Genomic DNA, 20054 nt, shown 5'->3' with positions numbered 1-20054 from the left:
GGCCCAAGTAGAATAGATAGCCTTGGCAAGAAATGCCACCACTTTGTCAAAAAATGGAGCAAAGAACATGGGATATCACATAAGATTTTTTGAGGTACAGAATAACCAGTTTGTGATATTGATTCTGAAAAGAAAAAAATCATAGCAATGTAAAGCTTGGTTGAGATTTGACAGTTGCAGTTAAATTAAGTACATTTGTGTAACTTTCGCCAGAGACATTTCAGCAGCACAGGAGTAACAGTGAAGAAAGAATGTTGTTGATTGGGGAAACCTAAGCTTGGGAGTCTGGCAATATAGGAATGACAAAATAACAAAGTATTTAATGGTAACTGAATTAGTCGGCTCACTGTAAAAACTAAAAGAGCAGTCAAGTCAAAAGCAATTACATTGGACTGGAAAAACAAGGAGGTGGGAGTAACTGGATTTAAAGGTGAGAATGAGTAAGTTTAAGAATGGAGTAGAGGGAGGGATGGGAGGATAAATGTTTATCATAAAAAAGAGAATTAAAAATCCTGGATCGTGAAGATAACAGTTATGAGTGGTCACTATGTCTCACGTCTCAAGAGCATGAAAGAACACTGAATACCGTACAGAGGTCTCGTTGAAGAAGTCAAATTTCTTTTAGTTCCAGTTAAGCGTACAGCTGACTGACTCTGGGCTAAGGGAGTTTGTTTAGCGGTTCCTGAAGGTAAAGGAAATTACTCACCGTGGAGTGGTAGGGCTGAAGTGGATAAAGTGGAGTATCTGGAGTAGTGCCACTACTACTCCAGTGTCTGAGTGAAAGGATTGATATTCGCTGTGATTCATTGCTTGAATCACAGGGATTGGGAACAGAAAGGCCGAATCTTCCATCGATAGGATGGAGAAAGAGGAGTCTGTCGTCAGCAACCCATCCCAAACCTATCGGGCCCTGGGGGGAGATTGAGCGTTCCGTAAAGGAAGCCAGGGACAGCCTCTCCGGTTGGTTACTCCAAGCTCAGAGGCTGTAAGCAATGGATGCCAATTTCTGGAAAGAATCCGGTTCCAACTAGCGAGATTAACTAGATAATTTGCAGTGCCTGGTTAACTTTCGTCAGCCAATTGCACACGGTTCTTGTGCATCGTTACTCTAGTTGGAAGGATGCGGGGAGAGGCGTTAGAGGGGAAAGGGAGACATCGTCCTGTAGCAAGAGCTTCAGTGGGAGGACGCTCCTTCTTCTTGTCCTTAAATACCTGGAGCGCTCGTCTTCCAGGCTGCACCGCATCGATTCTTAAGCTCCGCCCCGAGGTTCGCCGCACCTGTTTCCCTGTCCCAATCTCCTTTCCCTCCGTTTCCCGGGCACAGCTTTCAATGATTAGCCCCTGGCCCGGTTTAGAACGTGCACCCGCCCTCCCGCACCCCACCCCCGACTCCAGGGAGACAGCCGAGAGGTGCCCGGGCGAGGGCGATGGGTGGGGAATTGGGCCAGGGGTCCGAAACTGGGAGGGATGGACCCGAGAGACCCCAGACCTAGTGGATACGTCCGAGGCGCGACTGCGTAGAGCGCTGCGTGACTTCAGGAACAGGACTCCGCAAACACACAGAACTTAAGTGGCAGCATCTCCTCTCTCCTCTGTAGCTAGGGGTAACGGAGGAACTCGCGGAGCCCCGCCCCTCCCTGGCCGGCAGGTGGCGGTTGGGGTATGACAGGTCGGTTTGATTTCCCGCGGCGGGTGGAAAGGGATGGAGCGGGGAAGGAAAAGGAGGGGGCGAAAGGAGGGGGAGGGGAGAAGAGGACTTACCAGCCAATGAACCCGACTCACTAAGTCACGTGGCCAAGTTCGGTGGGCGGGGCCAAGGCGGGGATATAGTCCCAGGTGCTAGTGAACCAGGCACGTGCGAAGCCTGGGGGTGGGACTGCTCTGGACTAGCGCGTGGGCTGGACTTGTTGGTCCTGTATTGGCTGGGGGGCGGGGAAGAGGGTATCTTCCCGGAGCCTCCCCACACACCTCAGATTGGGCTTGGCCGGCGGCAGCGGCGAGGAGCGGGGAGGGGGCGTGGTGCGAGGGAGAGGCTCGGGGCGCGAGGACCTGGCGGGGAGGCGGGGCGCTAGCGGGCCGGGCGAGAGAGGGAGCGCGCGGGCGGGGGGGAGGGGTCGGGGCGGCGGCGGAGGAGGCGGCGGAGGAGGCGGCGGCAACGGAGGCGGCGGGGGCCGGTACCGGACCCGGCGGGATGAGCGAGGCGGAGACGGCGGCAGCTGCCCCGGCGGTGGATGCGGCGGGGGTCGGGGTGGTGTCGCCCGGGGGTGACCTGCAGAAATCCGGCGTTGGCGGTGGTGGGATGGGAGGGGGAGTGGGAGCCGCCCCCGCCCCGCCCCCCGCCGGGATCCCCGCAGCTCCGGGCCCCGCAGCCCCAGGCGCCCCGACGACTGCAGCCCCGGGGACCCCCGCACCCCCCGCCCGGAGCCAGGCGGACAAACCGGTGCTGGGTGAGGGGGCCAGGTCTAGGGGCCTGACACCTGAGGGGGCCTGGGGAGGAAGGTCTGGTTGAGTAGGTAGTGCTGAGGGCGCAGGTGAATGAGAGGCCAAGATCTGGGAGAGTAGGGAGCCAGGTGAGCCCAGGCAGGGAGGACTAGGGCGAGGCAGATCGGCTCTGAAAGCGCTCGGGGACCTTGTCCCCTAGGTGGGGGGCTCTGGGGGGATACAGCTATAGGACTGTGTGGGAGGTACCTTGGAATTGAACGTGGTGGAGCTCAGGACTTCTGGAGCTCGAGGTCGGGGTATTTGGAAGTTCAAAAATTAGAGTTGGTTGGGGATAGATTAAGTACCCTGAAGCTTAACTGGTGTGGCTGTCCTCCTGAATAGGTTAGGAGTGGGGGCTGGACTTTTGATGTGTGCTCAGAATTGATTGAGCCTAACTCCATCTCTCTTCCCCTGCCCTGTTCTCCCTACTTGACCTCCCCCTGGCAGCAACCCAAGTTCTGGGCACTGTCAAATGGTTCAACGTCCGAAATGGTTATGGATTCATCAACAGGTACCTAAGGCAGGGAAGGGGTGGGAATGTCCTCCAAACTGGGCTGTGTGGTTGGAGGATCCATAACTTCATCCAGACCCTTTATTGAGGCACATGGTTGCCCCGAATGTCCAGCTGAAGCTAGTTTGAACGTCTTTAACCACTGCACAAATACCACGTCCTTATATGGAAGATGAAGCTTTCCCTTAGTGGAGCCCAGTCTTTCCGATTATGTCCTACCGCCAAAGGTTAATTCTCTGGGAATCCACGGACTTGGCAGGGAGTCTGCCACACCCCCTTGGAATTGCCCAATTGCCCCTTTATTTGCCGTGCCTTGGGGGCAGGATAAGTGTTTGAGAGCTTTTCTTCTCTCCAAGCCCGCGGAGATCACCACCTTCCCTCAATTTCCTTTTGGAAGTGTTCCTTTTCCCCCTTTCCGTAGGAACGATTGACTCGATTCCAATTCTAAGGTACACCTTCCTACCTATCAGGCGTAAATATCCCCTTTAAAATGCCAATTAAGACTCTGAATGTTAAATACAAAGAAAAGTCAAAAGTGAAGTCTTCCCCCAGTAGGCTCTCTGCCCAGTTTGTCTCTTGGGAAGACCCCAGGCAGCCTCTTAGTCTGACCTTTGGCAAACTCGGCTGCCTTAGAGCCCAAAATGTCCAGTTTTGGGGGAGGGCCTTGGGGATAGAGAATATTAGGATTATGGCTAGAGTAGATAATGGATGAGTTGTTTCTACTTCCTCACTTAAATCTCCCTCCAACTTGTTCTCACCAGGATTTCCAGTCAAATTGGGAGTGTCCAGACCCTGGGGACTGGGATCCATCCACAGGTCTGGGGTCAGGGTCGGGGGGAAGGGGCCAGTGGCCTCTTGGTGAAGGTTCCTGGCTCCTTGTCTCCCCTCCCCAAACCTGTTCTGCATCTCCTGTTCCACCTCCCCCACTTTTCTCCCTCCTTCGGTAAGGAAGAAGGAAGGAGGTAGAGTGGAATTTTCCAACCACTTTGAAAGGGGGAGGAGGAACTACTTCACCCAGAACCACCTAGTTCTTGAGTTGCCCCTGAGGGTAGAAGGTGGGGCAGAAGCAAGCAAGAGAGCTGTCCCATTTCTTGGGCACCTTGGCAGGTTCAAGGTGCCTTTGCCTGTTTCCCACAAGACTGGTTTTCCCATCTGAGGTTTAGATTGGTGTCCTTCCTCTCTCTGGCCACACCTTGACTTGACTTTACCTTTCCCCACCTGGAGCCCCTGCCAGCTGCTGGTACTCTTATAATGACTGCAGAGATCACATCTTCCAAGGTGGTTCCTTCCAAACTTAAAAAAACAAATACACCATCAGCCCCCTTGAGAAGCACTGGTTAATAAAATAACAGCTAATTGGTCAGGAAGAGGAAAGTCAAATTTGGAGTATTGCCCTCAAAGCCTCAAACATCACTTCACCCCCCTAATGATGACCCTTCCCATTTCACAGGAATGACACCAAGGAGGATGTCTTTGTCCACCAGGTAAGAGTCAGGCTTCTCAGGTAGGATCAGAAGATTCAAGGATCGTTTTGTTTTTGTTTTTGTTTTTTTTTCTGAATGTTACTTAATGAACCTCTCTACTTGCTTAGTTTTAACTGGGAATCTGCTGTGGCAACTTTAAAAAAGCTATTACTATTGCCTCCAATCCCATTATGCCCCATCTGTGACAAGTACCTGAAATAACTATCATTAGTCATTTTTAAAGCATTAAAAGTGCTAACTTAAATAACTTACTAGAAATAGGTGGTGTCTATTAATGGAGATAGGAACTGGGCCTGTGATTGAATTAGAATAGGGAACTCCCTCTATCCTTTTGGGTCAGTATCTTCTCCTACATATCAGATTTGCTTAGAATACCAAGAGATTAAGGGATTTACTTGTCCAGGATTAGAGAGGCTGGACTTGAGCTCTGGTCATCTTAATGTTTGAGTTCAACTTTCTACTATTCCACACTGCCTCGAATTAATATACATTAATATAATATGAATTAGTTTATCAGCTTAACTGCCATTTATCCAGAATATAATATTTTAATTGGGGAGAAAAATGATCTAAATAGGGTTGATAAATTTAGGGAATAGAAAGGACTCTTAAAACAAACTTTGTCTAAATGAATCTTGCCCAGGTTCTGTTGGCTCTTTCTCTTTGACTATCACATTTCCCTAATGGGAAATCTCTAAGTATATCTGGGTGGGAAGTACATTTGGACAGCAGGACACCAAAATCCCTAGTCATAAATCTAAACCTTTGGTCTACTTTTTGCAAATCCTGCTTCTACCCATAGTTATATAGCTTATTGAGCATTAAGGCAATGGATATTTGATATTAATGGGTAAAAGATGTGTGTCTTCCTGTCTTGTCCCAGCTCTTCTCACTGCTTTTTCCCCAACCAGACAGCCATTAAAAGAAACAACCCTCGGAAGTTTCTGCGCAGTGTTGGGGATGGGGAAACAGTGGAGTTTGATGTCGTGGAAGGAGAGAAGGTTTGGGGGATTCATGGAGGGGCAGGAGGACCTAGAAACCAGGAAGAATAAGGATTAAGGGAAGGGTAATCCTGGGCTTCAAAACCTCATGAGGTTATCATCTACCCTACTTTTTTGGCCCTTCTTCCCGTCTAGAAGGTATGGGGGCCTCAATCTTACTATTCCCAATCAAGAGTTGGGATGTTAAGAGAAATTCTAAATTAATTTTAGTGACCTCTGATACTAGCCCTAAGATAAGTCAGTGATGTGTTCTGAGTGGATCATGTAGGGTGGGCAGGGGGGAGTTGGAGTTGGGAAAGAGTTCTGATTTTTTCCATCCCAGGGTGCAGAAGCTGCTAATGTGACTGGTCCAGGGGGGGTACCAGTGAAGGGCAGTCGCTATGCTCCCAACCGACGCCGTTTTCGTAGATTTATTCCCCGGCCACGCCCTGCTGCACCCCCACCCCTGGTGGCAGAGGCCCCTACAGGGGTAGCAGAGCCAGGTAGTGAAGGGGAACGTGCTGAGGATCCTAGTCAGCGACCTCGACGACGACGCCCACCCCCCTTCTTTTACCGACGACGTTTTGTCAGGGGCCCTAGGCCCTCCAACCAGCAGCAGCCTATGGAGGTGAGAGAAGGTTTGGATTGCTAGGTGTCCTAAATCACAAAAGCCTAAGAGGAAGTAGTTAAGTTTCAATGGCCCTGAGAGAAAAGTAAGAAGATATTAAATCATAGTTTTGAACTGGAAGAGACCAAGTTCTATTCCCAATGATTTTCCTGGGGTCACACAGCTCATATCTGAGGCAAAATTTGAGCTCAGGACTTCTGATCTGAGTCCAGCTTTCTATCTAGTAAAACTACTTAGACATCTAGAAAGAAGAATGTGGTGAGCAGAGATGGATAGAGAGAAGTTGATGCTTAGGTCTTTGTGGAAATTTGCATCAAATCGGGCCAAGCCAAGTACATATTCTAGGAAGTGGAACCTTTATACATTTCGAACATTCACAAACCCCAGTTTTACATATCTTCAGGGAACAGATGGGGTAGAGCCCAAAGACCCAGCCCCCTTAGAAGGGGATCAGCAGCAGGGAGATGAACGGGCACCTCCACCCAGATTCCGACCCAGATATCGAAGGTAAGCATATCTTCCCTCTCCTAGCTATTATCTAAAGATTGATTTGCATATATCAGTGCTTTTTCTTTTCTACAATTACTGTTAGTTTTCTTGAAAAGAGACATTGAGCTCTAAGAAAAGCAATAGAGCTTAGGGGGAGGAAATTAAACAGCAGCATGCCTAGCTTCTTAAGAGTACAGGATTTTTAGGAACTAGAAACCTAGTTCTGAAGAGACTGGAGAGGAAGGAGCCAAAATTGTAGACCTGAGCTTATGGCTTGTAATTTATTAGCAGTTGTAGGTTTTTGCCAAGGCAGAATCTTTGGTCTTCCAACCAGAGAGCTAAAGTAGGGTGGGGCAAGTAGGAAGGATAGCTCTAATCTTGACCCAATTGTTTTTCTCCCCAACACTCAGGCCTTTCCGTCCTCGGCCTCCACAGCAGCCCACCACAGAAGGTGGTGATGGAGAGACCAAACCCAGCCAGGGTCCCACAGATGGCTCCAGGCCTGAGCCCCAGCGCCCACGAAATCGGCCTTACTTTCAACGTAGGAGGCAACAGCCTCCGGGTCCCCGGCAGACTGCAGCCCCTGAGGTAAGAGCTAAGGAAAATTAATCTATGTGTGGGGATAGTGATTATGAAAATGAGAAAGCTGAAACCAGTCCTTTATGTGTCCTTTTCCATTCAGGCTGATAACAAAGAGCCAGTACCCCCGGGCCCACCCCCAGCAGGTGCCCCTACCCATCAGGAGACCCCAGTGGAGGCAGTCAAGCCCATCCCACCTCCTGCGGACACACCTTCCCAGCCCCGCTTGGAGCCACAGCACCAGCTTGTGGATGTGAATTCCAAGGGGTGGTAGGGGGGAGGATTGGGAGAGATAGGTAAACTTGGACAAGGGGGAATAGAGAACAGGTAAGAATTGATTGTGGTTAGGTATTTTAGCTATATATAGACTTCTCACTTCTAACCTTTTATCTTCAGACCTCAACCCCTATAACCAGTGGGGACTCCCCTACCACCTTACTGGAGTGATTCCAACTAGGGGGACAACTAGAGCAGCTATCTGGTTGAGTATCCCTCTGGCTTGAAGCCATATTGAAAGACAGGGGTTGGGGGTAGGGGAGTGGCAAATAGTATTTTCAAATATTCTTTAACACCTTTCTTTTTCTCTTCACTTTTTTTTTCTTTAGGTATCTGCCGACTTTTTCCAACTGCTCCTTCCCTGTCTCCCTCCCCCCCCTCCAAAAAAATCCATGACATTGAAACAGCGGCCTTCACCCTGTCCCCTCCTTCCCAGGACCCAGGAGGGTAGAACAACTTTTTAATTTGGTTCAAACCCCCCACCCCCACCCCCAAGGGTGGAAGGAAGGGAGTACATCCTTTGTCCACTGGAGCCAGATCTCCCTTCCCCCCCACCCCAGTTTATTTTTTGGGTCTTCTCCCTCCCCCACCCCAAACTCTGAAGCCATTTGGTGAAATGTCATGTGCCACCTGAGCCTCCAGTAAAAAAAAAAAAATTTGCACAGCTGTCCATGTTTCTGCCTCTACTCTGTTCTCATGACCAGAAGCTAAGGTGTTATGAGTTAGTATGCGTGACCAGAGAATTTAGGAATATTGGTCCAGGTGGTGATCTTGGTGGACATGCAAGCTATTGCTTTGGATGCTAGAGCATACCCCAGGACCAAAGGAAATCTTGTGAGAGTAGGAAATAGGCTGAGTTAGGTATTAAAGGAACAGACAGGAAAAGAGGATGGGGCAGATGCTAACAGATGTCTGACATTTGTCTCAGAACTGAGAAGCCAGCTCCAATTCTGCATCTCTTTAAAAAAAAAAAAGTAGCACACTTGCCTTTTATATCGTGACCTTTATATATATATATATATATATAAATATATATATGTGTGTATATATATATGTTTATATATATATATATATATATACACACACACACATACACACACATATATAATAAGTATAATCTTTTTTTTTCTTTCTACACAAACATATAAAAATGTTCTAAGGCTCCAATCAGCCTTATTACACCAACAGAAGCCTCCATGCTGGTTTTTTTTGTTTTGTTTTGTTTTTTATCAGGAGCTCAAAGGGCTACCTGTACAAAATTCATTTCAGGGTGAGAATGAGTTTGGTGGGAGACAATGCCCCACCTTAAGGCTCTTTAAGTGGGAATCCATAAAAGAAAGACTTATGGCATACCCAAAAGCCAGAATGAAGGGAGGTATCTTCCCTAGAATGTTGACTACCATGTTCAGTCTCCCCAAAAGATAACGAAAGGAGGTATACTAGAGCAATCCCCTATTATGTGCGCAATTTAACCAAAGGTCAGGAGTAAGGGAAGGGAAATTCTTTCCTAGAGTCCTCCCAGTCATGTACAGTCTTCCCAAGGGAGAGAATGATATGAAGGGGGAGGTATCATCCTTAGAGCTTCCCTTAACAGGTAGTGCACAGTCTTTCCAAAAGAAAGAGTGGAAAAAGTAAAAGTACCTTCCCTAGAGCTTTCTCAACATGCTTATGTATTTCCCCATCCAATGGGCCTACCACCCATTTCTTTAGCTTTGTTGGGTTGGATGTGAGGGGTAAGCTCATAGGAAATCAAGAGGGGATGCTAACTTAGGGAGCTAGGCCCTAGGCTTTTTCCTCTTTAGAAAGACAGGCTACTTATTTCTCACTTGGAAAAATTCTAGGGGATTTCTGGTACTCCCTTCTTTGTAGCAGAAGGGAATAGAAATCTCAGGTTAGAAATAAGGGGAGAGAGGAATCAGGGAACCCTTGGGGGTAAGGAGGTTGGGGACACAGCCCTGCCTATATTTATACCCCAAGCCCCGCCCATATAAATAATCCAAGAGATTCACACTAAAGGGAATGGGTTTGGGGGTGGTGGTGGTGGTGGAGGAATTCAAGCCACATATATTAGCCCCCAGTACCACCAGACCTAAGATATTCCTTCCTGTCCTTGTGGGGATTAGAAAGGGGAACTTAAAGTGCTGCAGAGAAAAGGAGAGTTCAATTAAAGGAGAAGGGGGAAAGGTGTACTTCCACCTTTCCTCTCAGTCATTCTCATCTGGTCCCAGGTATTCAAGTTCTGTGCTGGGCTTCACTTCCTGTTCCAGCAATGATGGGGTCCGTCGGAAGGCTGCAGATATCTGGTCAAATGTTCGGCCCCGTGTTTCTGGCACCTTCAAGTAGGTGAATAAAAAGAAGCCAAGCAGGAGGACAGCAAAGAGGAGGAAGACATAAGGGCCACTGGCATCCTAGAGCAAAGGTAAGAAGTAGCTAGCTTAGGAGAATAGTGGTCACAATCCACAGGACTACAAGGATCAGATAGGGTGGTGGTCCTAACAGTCTGTAAGGTTTGGGAAGGAGGGTTGATATGCACTTAATAGTAATATAGTAGGGAGGAGAGTAGGACTGAATTAAGAGCAAAGATACATTGTTTATTTAAATACATTTAATTCAAAGAATAATTACTCATGAAAACTGCATTTCTTCTCCTTGACTTGGCTTTTTCTGGCACTGCCCTAGTCTGGGAATTTCTCTCTGCTATGCCACTACGCTGAAAAAATCCTTGAACAACATGGGAAGTGTTCAGGTAAAGATTGGTTGACTAGTTATTATGTAGGTTGTAGAGAGATTAGTTGGACAGATAGTCTATAAGACCTTTCTCAACTCTGATATTCTACAAATAGGAAGCCGAGAAAGGAAAACACACACTCGCACAAAACATATCCAGACACCTATACCCACACACAGAAGTATATATATATATATTTATATATTGCTCTGTGTGTGTCTTTCCCATCAGTTAGGCTTTGAATTTTTATGTACATGGAGATCAGGTGGTGGCAGGGAAGTGAAGAGAACAGAAACGGAAAGTAAGAGGTTAGAGTATCTCTTCCTGTAGTGTATGTAGTTAATGATCTGATGGGAAAATTTCTACCTGAAATTCACTTGTGGGGTATGGTATGTGTATGAGTTGGGGAAAGAAAAAAAGACTTACCGCAATGTATTGGAAGCTCATACCCACAATGAAATTGCATGTCCAATTGGAGAAGCCAGCCAAAGCCATGGCAGCTGGTCGGGGTCCCTGACTAAAGAGTTCAGCCACAATGAACCATGGGATAGGACCTGGACCAATCTCAAAGAAAGCCACAAAGCCAAAGATGGCTATCATACTGGCATAGCTCATGGCAGGAACCCGTTCCTGAATAGCAAGGGTAACAGAGATAGTCAGTTTACATTTCATGCTTTTCTAAAAAAGTCAGAAGTTCCTTGGATCCTCTAGGGGAATTATAGTTCCAAATGCTATCCCAATGAGGCCTGAGGGGAATACAAGTTATAGCAACATCTGGGGCAGCCAGTTCCCTCAATACATAGTAAGTCTCCCAAGGGCATTTGAAGATCATAATTTGGCTGCTGGGGGGTGCACAAGGATTCTGCTCCCAAATAGTTCCTGGAAGACCCTGGTGTCTAGGAAGTATAAAAGTTTCAGAAGTTCTAAGAATTGTAATTCAGACTTTCCTCAAAATCCTGCTATATTGCTCCTAAGCCCAGGTAAAAATGATAAATGCAAATAACCAAGAAATATAACTGTCTTGGAGAGGCTAAGGAAAGCACCAGAATTGAGGGAATGATGACATCCTGTTTCTGGGACTATGGAGATTGTTTTAGAAATAGCATTGCTATACACCCTCTCCCCCTCCTTTGGGATCAAAGCTTCATGGGCATTTCTTAAGTATGGTGACTCTCCCCAGAAGTGGACATTGGCTTTTCTCCACCCCTCCCCCAACCTAACCCAAGGTCATCACCAGCAAGAGAAGCGCCACAGTCATCAAAATAGCACATCCACACATTCCAGCCAGGCCCAAGAGATGTAATGTCCGACGTCCAGCCCGTTCCACTAGAAATACCTGGGGAGGGAAAAGCAAGAGGCCTTAAGATTGGGTCCCTGAGTAGAAGCAAAATGGGGGAAGAGCTGAAAGAGAAAGGAAAGAAGATCCAAGTGAGAAAATGGAAAAAGAGGGAGCTCCTCTCAAATTCTACACTGCTATACCCTAGAGAGGTGGACTCAAGGTCAAAAGATAACCTCCACCCGGATCCCACATCAGTCCAATTACCGAGACCAAAGTGAAAGCTGTGTTCACCACGCCTGCTCCAATGGTAGCATATGCTGGCTGTCCTACTCCGGCTGATTCGAAAATGCTAGTTGAATAGTAGAAAACCTGGGTGAGAAGGAAATGAAAAATGAGAAGGCCTCTCCTGACCAGCTTATATTGTCCTAGTTTTCTGATTCCTCTATGTAATGTGTGTCTGCAATCCCTTTAATAATTTTTTTCCCCTCAATACAGATACACAAATACATAACCCTCCTTACTCCCACTCCCAAAGTCTTTCTGTCCAGAAATGTTAGCTCCTCTAACCATCCCTATTCCTCTTTCAAATTTTATGTATTTTTTTAAACCTAATCCCAAATGCCTCCAATTCTAACACTGATCCTAAATGCCTCCTACTCTAATCCCAAATGAAATTCCAATCCTAATCCTAAATTCCAACTCTTACCCTAGTCTACTAGTATGAACTGCTACTCCATCTCAAATCCTGTTCCTCCACATCTTTATTCCTTCACCTTTCTGTCCCCAGCCCAATCCTTACAGCGTTGATTCCTGACAGCTGCTGGCTGAGTTGCAGCACAATGGCAATAACCAAAGGCTGTCGATGGGTTCGGCTGTGGAGAAGCTGGAGCAGGGAAAGGGGCTGCTCCCGTTCCAGCTGGCGTTTCTCCTCCTTCAGCTCTGCTAGTGCTCCAGATACATCTGCCCACCCAGTCAATTGCTTCAGACCTAGGCAGGGGAAAGAGGAGTTAGGATTAGAGGAGAAATGCATGGATTCTTAGCAAAAGCAGGGATCTAGAAAAAAGAGAAGACTGGTGTAGAGAAACTTGAATGAGATCCTGAGGGAAAATTGTGGCTGGGTAGGGTTTAGATATTTGGTTCCCTTTGTCACTGGAAAGAGGAAGTGTCTTACTTTTCCTGGCAGGTCCTTCAAGGTTACGAATGATATAAAGATATCGGGGGCTCTCTGGGCAGAAGGGCAATAATATAAGTTGAAGGAGGGCAGGAAGTACAGTCACGCTCATCAGCAGTGGCCATAGCTTCTCTGTTCCCAGCATGGAATCCAAACCTAGTACCTGTCAGAGGAGGGGGAAAGAAAAAAGAGAGAATGTGAGATAAAACTTATTGTTCCTTCCCCTTTCCTATACCCTTAAAATCACTTCTTTTTTTCCTGGTTCTGTCCTTCCATCTCCCTGGGACCTTCCTTTTTTCTATATTTCAATCCCCCAGTAAAGACAAAGAACAAAAACTGCATACCTGGGCAACCAGGATGCCAATGACTATGGCTAGCTGATTGAGGGTTCCTAAAGCACCCCGAAGGTGAGTGGGAGCAATCTCCCCCACATACATAGGGACCAGTCCTGATGTCAACCCTAGTGAGGCAGGAGAAAGGTCATAAGAGATCGAAAATTCCATATTCACCATGCCCGTACCTCTAGCTTGGGTTGGGAGGGCAGGCAGAATGTGTTATTCAAATTCCCCTAAATGAAGGGAGGTTTCTGGCGGATACCTGAATAGGCGCCAATGAGAAATCGTCCAAGGATGAGCATCTCATAAGAAGCAGCTGCCTTGGCCAAGCCCATGAGTGCTCCTCCCAGAAGAGCCACACTGTTATTGACTATCATAGCACGCTTCCTATAGGTGCCAGACATAGAAACACCAAGAGATTTGAGATGGGAAAAGTAAAGCAGTGGTGGAAATTGCCCATGCTGTGATGTCCTCCCCATTCTCACACTCCCTTTAGCCTCTGGTACCTGCCCAACCACTGGGAGATGATGCCAAGAAGGAAGGAAGAGATCATGCCACCCACAGAGAAGATGGCAACTGAGAGAGACCAGAGGGTGGTGAGAGTGCCTGGAGGGATGGATCCGGGGGCCTCCGGACCTTGACGAGACAGCCATGTTTCATTGTAACTCTGTTCAATCACCTGAAGGGAAGGCAGTAAGCACTGGTAAATTCCCTTCAGAATCTCCACTCTTACCCCTGTCCTTTAAGAGAGACTCTTTAATTTCTTTTAGCTTCAGGAAATTCCCTTCTCTGAATGGTCCTCTGTTCTGATTCGTCTCCAAAAGGAATCTTTTTTCCTTCCAAACCTTTCAGGATATTATCCAGCCGTCCAAACCCCCTGTCGGTGCCATAATATTCAGTCCCCTCACCTTCTGTGGAGCATTGATAACCCCAATATTGTAGCCAAACTGGAGGGAGCCAAGCACAGCAGAGAATACAGCAAGAATCAGGGTTCCTGTGACCCGCTGTCTCGGAGGATCTCCCTCCTAGATAGTGAACAGGAAAGGAAACATCAAGGATCCAAAATTCTGAGCTAACCATTTTTAAGCTTTTAATCTTCCATCCCCAGATCCATCACTGGGGCAGTGAAGTCAAAAATTAGGAATCTAATATTAGGACCATATTAGGAATCTAATTCAGATCCCAGTGTAAACAGGAGGAACAAATGGAATCTACCCACCCCCACACATATGGGAACACAGAAATTCACTCTAGCCTTGAAGAAAGCCCCTCCCCAATCCCATCCCCACACCCAAGGAAAAGGCTGGGCAAATGAATTCTTGGCCAGGATAAATCCCCAACCTTCTCCCAAATCCTGGTGCCTTGTGCCCTCTCATCTTTTTGCTACCCTCTCGGTAATTTATTAAAGTATAACTTACGGATCTTTTCTACTGAAGAGGACAGTTTTAATATGGTCATCTACATCATTAAAATAAGACTTAAAGATTTTCAGCTCCATCCTCTTGGAATTCCCCCCCTCCCCCATACAACGCCAGAGATTTGCTGGGGCTGGGGAGAGAGGGTACCCAGAGGAGTCAGGAGGAAAGGTGGTGGTGAGGGTGAGGGTGGAGGTTGGCAGGATAGATGCTGGCAGCACAGATTGTCTCTCCAGTAGAAACCTGAGCTGGAGGCTGGGGGGAGGGGGGCGCCTTATGACACTCCTCCTTCTCCCTCCCCCTCTCTAACTGTGGAGCCAAAGGGAAAGTTCAGAGACCTGGAGAGAAGCCAGGTTGTGGTATGTGTATGTGTGTTGGGGGTGGCGGGGAAGAGGGATAGGGACTCATGGAGCAACTAGCCAACAGGAACAGGACAGGGCAATCAAAACTCAGATACCCTGACTAAGACCCCAGATGTCTAGGTCTCCCATACTCAAGCGACTCAGAATATGACATGCCAGGCAGTGACCCTGCATATTCATCTCTAATTCCCCCTCCCCCAACATCTGATGGGGACATGAGTTCAGACAGTGGCATCAATCACACCAAGGACGTTGACTTGGAGACACAAAGAAACGCACTGAGGATTCAGTTATTTCTTTTTCTAACAAGTTATTCTTGTTACTATACCTTATATGTGCTATACCCCAAGAGGAGTCCCATATCCCAACATTTGAGACTTGAGGACTTCTGTAAGATACCTTCCCCTATCCTGCCTTCTACATTTGGTTTTTGACAATTGCCCACCCAACCTCTCCCTTCCAATCTCTCTTCACAGCGGTAAAGACCTAAAGTCTCAGGATTACTCAGCCATAGTATAAATAACCAGGAGCCCCTAATCGCGCTCTCCTTCCTTCTCCCCGCCCCCAATCCAGTATCACCCCCTACTCACCACAGTCTCAGAACCTGTAGAGCCTGCGCAGGAGTCTCACCGCACTCCAACCCCGTTAGGAAAAGAGGGAACCTAGAGAGAATCCCTTACAGCCCAATTCCCAGAAAACCACTTTTCCCTACCTCGGACCAGATCTGCTGAAACCCCGACGGCATCTCTGTGACGAAGAGGGGAAAAACTTGGAGGTGGGGTGAGGGTCTACGAATACCAAAAAAGAATTGGAAACAGAACAGAGTCCGGGGAAGAAGTTGGTTGAACTTGAGAATCGGGAGCCAAAGGATGACTGGAGATGATAACCTGACTGGTGGGAAATAGGAGAAAGGAATTGGCGAAAACTCAAAGAAGGGAATTGGGGAAATGAGAAAATCAAAGGTGAATGGGAGCACTGGGAGGGGAACCCCAAGTCGGGGAGCTGGAAAGGAGCAGAACGAACGCGTATCCTACCCAGACCCGGGAGAGACCCGGCGAATCCCCTGCCCACCCGCACCCACACCCCACACCTAATCCTAGAGTCCCCATCCCCTCCAACAAACCACACCCCTGCACACAGGAGCCACACCTTCTCGCAATACCCATTGGCTGAGATCCCATACTCCCCCAAAGTCACGCTCTTCCCTGGAGGCCCAAAGAAACCCCGCCTTCCTCGAGAATGCCCAAGGGGAGGAGCTTGGGGAAAGTCAAGAGCCGCTAAAGTGAAGGGCGCTCGAGGCTGTGCCTATTAGGTACGGGCCTTGCGGTCAGTTCAGGGAGACACACCCCCCACTCATCCCCGCCTCACAGAAAGACCCAGAGTGATGGGGAGAAACCAGTCCCGGAGGAGTGCTAGGGCTCGCCTCCTCCAGTCCCCGCCGCCCCCCGCTAGTGTGCTGGCGGGGCAAACGCGCAAAGCGGGGCGAGCAGCCCCCTCGCATGGGATTTTGAAGGGAAAGGGCATAAGTGGAGGAAGCCCTCCCCTACAACTGTGTCCTGGGTTGGGTGGCCAGAACGGGGCGGGACAGAGAATGACGCGTGCTGGGGCGGGATCCTGGGTCCGGGGGTGGAGTGGCAATGGCCTGAAGTAACCCGCGCTGGGTATATTTTTAGCGCCTGTCTTTGGAGCTGTCAAATGTCAGGTCCCGAGTGTAACCCCTCGTCCCGAGTCTTGGAGGTGGCCAGGGTAGCGGGGATTTAAAGGGCCGTGGTTGCTGCATGCTTCTCCAAGGAAGGAGGGGTTGAAGGGGGTATCCGTTCTTTCTCCGTTAATACAAGTTAGCCAGCCAGCCAATATTTAGTAAGAGCCCCTATCTTTTGTACCTCCCTACTTGTATAGGGGGGAGTTCTGGTCCTAGAGTCAGCGGCCCTGAGGTGGGGGATCTGGGCGAAAAACAACCCTACTGGACCTGAGTTTCCTCATCTGTAAAATGGCAGTGGCGGAATGTAGGTGGGGATAGGATGTTGGCAATAGCCTCGGATATCCCTCCATAGCGCTAAGAAATATAATTTTACGGTTCTTTCCACTTATGTTCCTCTTTGGACGTTACTTAGACCTCTCCCCTTCCGTCCCTTTCTTTCCATGTTTGTCAGTTCTGTAGCTCCCTCTCCTTGTGTCGGTCACACTCTGGGGCCCTTCCCCCAGGGGCAGCTGCTCGGAGGTGGTGGCCAGGGTAGGGCGGGCTGAAGAGTGTGAGCAGCAGGAGAGACAGGTGGCTGTGGTCAGCCATCAGGTCACCATCCCTTGGGAGACATCAGAGCTGCCCTACACGTGTCATGCAGACACTAAGGCCTGGAAAAGTAGAGACACTCACGTTGACAGAAATAGGCACAAAAGGGGGGACAGTGACAGAGATAAAAGATCTTCAAACTGACTCAACGGATTGGTTCCTGCCTTTCCCTTCTGTTCTTCAAAAGTCACTAAACATTTAGTTTGGCAGTGGCTGGTCGGTGTGTGGGTGAAGGAAAAAGAGATATACCCCAAGTTGGGTCAACATAATCATGTCACTGGCTGACATCTAGCTGACTCCCTACACTGATGGGGAGAGAGACGAGAGTTGGGAGAAGAGGAGTATGAGGTGGAGAATTTATCTCTAAAGATGGGGGGCAGGGGAAAGAGAAGGAAATAATGGGGACAGACGCAGCACTAGTGACATCTGGAGGGAAGATGAGGAACTGAATAAGGAATAAAGTCAGAAAGATTAGGGATTTTATTCAAATAGATTGGCCCCTTGAATTTTCTGTGTTTTCAGTTTTCTCATCTGTAGAACGTAAAAGGGAAACTAGATTGTCTCAAAGGTTTCTCTCCCAACAGGGCCCAAAGTTCCCAGAGCGTTGAAATATCCCTGCCTGGTTGACTTTTTTTTTTTCTGGAGATAGATAATAGCAGATGGCTTTTACTGAAATATATTCAGTAAAGTAGGTGAGGACCTTTGGAAAGAGATAGAGGAAAAGAATGTTTATAGGGTTTAAGAAGAATATGGAAGGTATAATCACTGTCATCACTGTGTGATGGGAAATCAATTCAGGAAGGATAAAAGGGTTATCACAGTACCCATTTGAAGCTAGATAATATAAATTTGTAAAACACTCCATTAACATAGTTATGTTATTTCTTCCTGAAATATTCTGCAACACTGGAATAGGAATGATGGTTGGGTAAACACAAGATTGGCTTGAACCAAAAAGTTCACAGGACAATGGAAAAAAGATTGAAGGAAAGATATTTGAACTGGATAATTAGCAGGTCAAAAGTGTGAAAAGAGGTGATGGACTAGAGGAGCTAGAGGTGATAGTGAGAATGAAAGAAGATGTTTAGGAGGAATAAGACAAAAAGAGAAGGCCAAGACATTTTGATCAAAGAGGGTAATTTTAGAGCTCAGGATTATGAAGGTAGCACAGTTGTGACCAATTTTTCTCTGGCTGAGAAAGAAGACGGAAGTTGAGTTGAATGATTTGGCTGTTCAGGATGTTGCAGGATGTTATATGAAGAATTAGGATGTAAACTAGGTACTGAATTTTTTGAAAAAGGAAAGGTAATTTGGAAGCAGATAGTTGACTGCAGCTTGAATCTGGAAAGTGACATAGTGAACCTCAAAAAATTAAAAGAAAAGAGAGGTTAGTGATGGTGCAAGGGAAGAGTTTAGACATGACAGTTGCAAAGGTGGGTTGTAAAGTTGTACAGGGTGGCCAGGAATTTGGAGTTTTCTGGATGAAGCCAGATTTCACTAGTGACAGGAGATGCAAAGGATGCAAGAAGATATTGAGGACAAATGGAAGCATATTAATGATAGGACAGGCAATACAAAGACTGCAGTGAAATAGAGGAGCAAAGGAGGATAAAGACCGGAGTAAAGACATGTGCAAAAATATTTGTAGCAGCTCTTTTTGGGGTAGCAAAGAATTGGAAAAAGAGTAGATGCCCAACTGAGGAATGGTTGAACAAATCGTGGTATATGAAGGTAATGGAATATAATTGTTCTATAAAAAATGATGAACTTATGTTTGAGTGAAACAAGCAGAACCAGGAATATATTGTACACAATAACACAAGAATATGGGATGATCAACTATGAAAGACTTGGTTCTTCTCAGTGGTTCAATGATCTAAGGCAATTCCAATAGACTTTCCATAGAAAATGTCATCTGCATCCAGAAAAAGAACCATGAAATTGAATGCAAATCAACACATTGCTATGTTCACTTCTTTTTTTCCTGAGTTTTTTCCCTCTCCCATGTTTTTTTTCCTCTTTGTTCTGATTTTTCTCTCCCAACATGTGTACTAAAATTAATTAATTAAAACATTTTAAAAAAGGACTGAGGTGCTGGATAGCTGAGTTATATGCTGATGAGAAATGAAAAAGAAAAGATATTTTATCATATAGGGACTCTGAATCACAGACACAAGGTGGGGGAGGGAGGAATGATAATTAGCTCCTAACCTCCAGAGTTCTGTGATGATAGAGAGGCAGCATCACTGTGTTCTTTCACTGTCAAACCAGGGAACAGGGTGGAGATGGTAAGAAGTATTGGAGTGAGTTCATAAATACCTGGTTATCAGTTGCTCCAAAGGCCTGAATACATCAAATACCAGTTGTTTGAAACTATATCCTGGATGAAATGTTAACAATGAGAGGCCTGGTATTGGAGCACGTAATTCTATTCATCTGAGATGCTATTTTTCTCAACATATTTGATGGAATAGGAATGATTGTGTGATGCTTCTCTTTGTGGCAACCGGTCTAATGGCCAAAAGGCCTCCAAATTAAATTTTTTTTAATAGCCTTTTATTTACAGGATATATGCATGGGTAACTTTACAGCATTAACAATTGCCAAACCTCTTGTTCCAATTTTTCACCTCGTACCCCCCCACCCCCTCCCCTAGATGGCAGGATGACCAGTAGATGTTAAATATGTTAAAATATAAATTAGATACACAATAAGTATACATGACCAAAACGTTATTTTGCTGTACAAAAAGAATCAGACTCTGAAATATTGTACAATTAGCTTGTGAAGGAAATCAAAAATGCAGGTGGGCATAAATATAGGGATTGGGAATTCAATGTAATGGTTTTTAGTCATCTCCCAGAGTTCTTTCTCTGGGCGTAGCTGGTTCAGTTCATTACTGCTCCTTTGGAAATGATTTGGTTGATCTCGTTGCTGAGGATGGCCTGGTCCATCAGAACTTGTCATCATATAGTATTGTTGTTGAAGTATATAATGATCTCCTGGTCCTGCTCATTTCACTCAGCATCAGTTCGTGTAAGTCTCT

The 20054-nt window shown here is 47.0% G+C and overlaps 2 protein-coding genes across 4 annotated transcripts; one reads left to right on the top strand and one right to left on the bottom strand.

The window, feature by feature from the left end:
* The first annotated feature begins 1858 nt into the window (after nt 1-1858).
* Nucleotides 1859-8095, top strand: YBX2 (Y-box binding protein 2). Of its 2 annotated transcripts, none has more exons than XM_023502760.2 (10): nt 1859-2447; nt 2929-2992; nt 4443-4476; nt 5388-5477; nt 5800-6084; nt 6488-6591; nt 6984-7161; nt 7256-7399; nt 7549-7633; nt 7758-8095. In XM_023502760.2, exons 1-9 carry the CDS (start codon nt 2192-2194, stop codon nt 7597-7599), a joined length of 1206 nt encoding a protein of 401 aa, XP_023358528.2. In that variant the 5' UTR covers nt 1859-2191; the 3' UTR covers nt 7600-7633; nt 7758-8095. The 2 variants fall into 2 exon arrangements, with proteins under 2 accessions (XP_023358528.2, XP_012404203.3); XM_012548749.3 differs by having other exon boundaries at nt 7256-7405.
* Nucleotides 8096-8531: 436 nt separating this feature from the next.
* Nucleotides 8532-15950, bottom strand: SLC2A4 (solute carrier family 2 member 4). Of its 2 annotated transcripts, none has more exons than XM_031965410.1 (12): nt 15868-15950; nt 15431-15609; nt 13850-13966; nt 13448-13620; nt 13204-13328; nt 12951-13066; nt 12607-12769; nt 12235-12422; nt 11700-11804; nt 11391-11492; nt 10583-10786; nt 8532-9836 (listed from the first exon to the last, which is right to left on the bottom strand). In XM_031965410.1, the coding sequence occupies exons 2-12, from the start codon at nt 15461-15463 to the stop codon at nt 9633-9635; spliced, it is 1530 nt and encodes a 509-aa protein (XP_031821270.1). In that variant the 5' UTR covers nt 15464-15609; nt 15868-15950; the 3' UTR covers nt 8532-9632. The 2 variants fall into 2 exon arrangements, with proteins under 2 accessions (XP_031821270.1, XP_031821269.1); XM_031965409.1 differs by lacking the exon at nt 15868-15950 and adding an exon at nt 15753-15788.
* Nucleotides 15951-20054: the final 4104 nt, after the last annotated feature.

This window comes from Sarcophilus harrisii, chromosome 4 (genome assembly GCF_902635505.1).
Source record: "Sarcophilus harrisii chromosome 4, mSarHar1.11, whole genome shotgun sequence".
NCBI classification, from domain to species: domain Eukaryota; kingdom Metazoa; phylum Chordata; class Mammalia; order Dasyuromorphia; family Dasyuridae; genus Sarcophilus; species Sarcophilus harrisii.
Note: the sequence above shows the minus strand (reverse complement) of the source record. Positions and strands in the feature narration are given on the sequence as shown.

Coding starts and splice junctions, on each gene's coding strand:
- SLC2A4 (XM_031965410.1), bottom strand. CDS start 15,463: ATGCCGTCGGGGTTTCAGCAGATCTGGTCCGAG. Junction 13,967..15,430: donor TTCAGCAGATCTGGTCCGAG/GTAGGGAAAAGT, acceptor TTCACTATCTAG/GAGGGAGATCCTCCGAGACA. Junction 13,067..13,203: donor TCTCATTGGCGCCTATTCAG/GTATCCGCCAGA, acceptor CTGCCTCACTAG/GGTTGACATCAGGACTGGTC.
- YBX2 (XM_012548749.3), top strand. CDS start 2,192: ATGAGCGAGGCGGAGACGGCGGCAGCTGCCCCGGCGGTGGATGCGGCG. Junction 5,478..5,799: donor ATGTCGTGGAAGGAGAGAAG/GTTTGGGGGATT, acceptor TTTCCATCCCAG/GGTGCAGAAGCTGCTAATGT. Junction 7,162..7,255: donor GGCAGACTGCAGCCCCTGAG/GTAAGAGCTAAG, acceptor TTTTCCATTCAG/GCTGATAACAAAGAGCCAGT.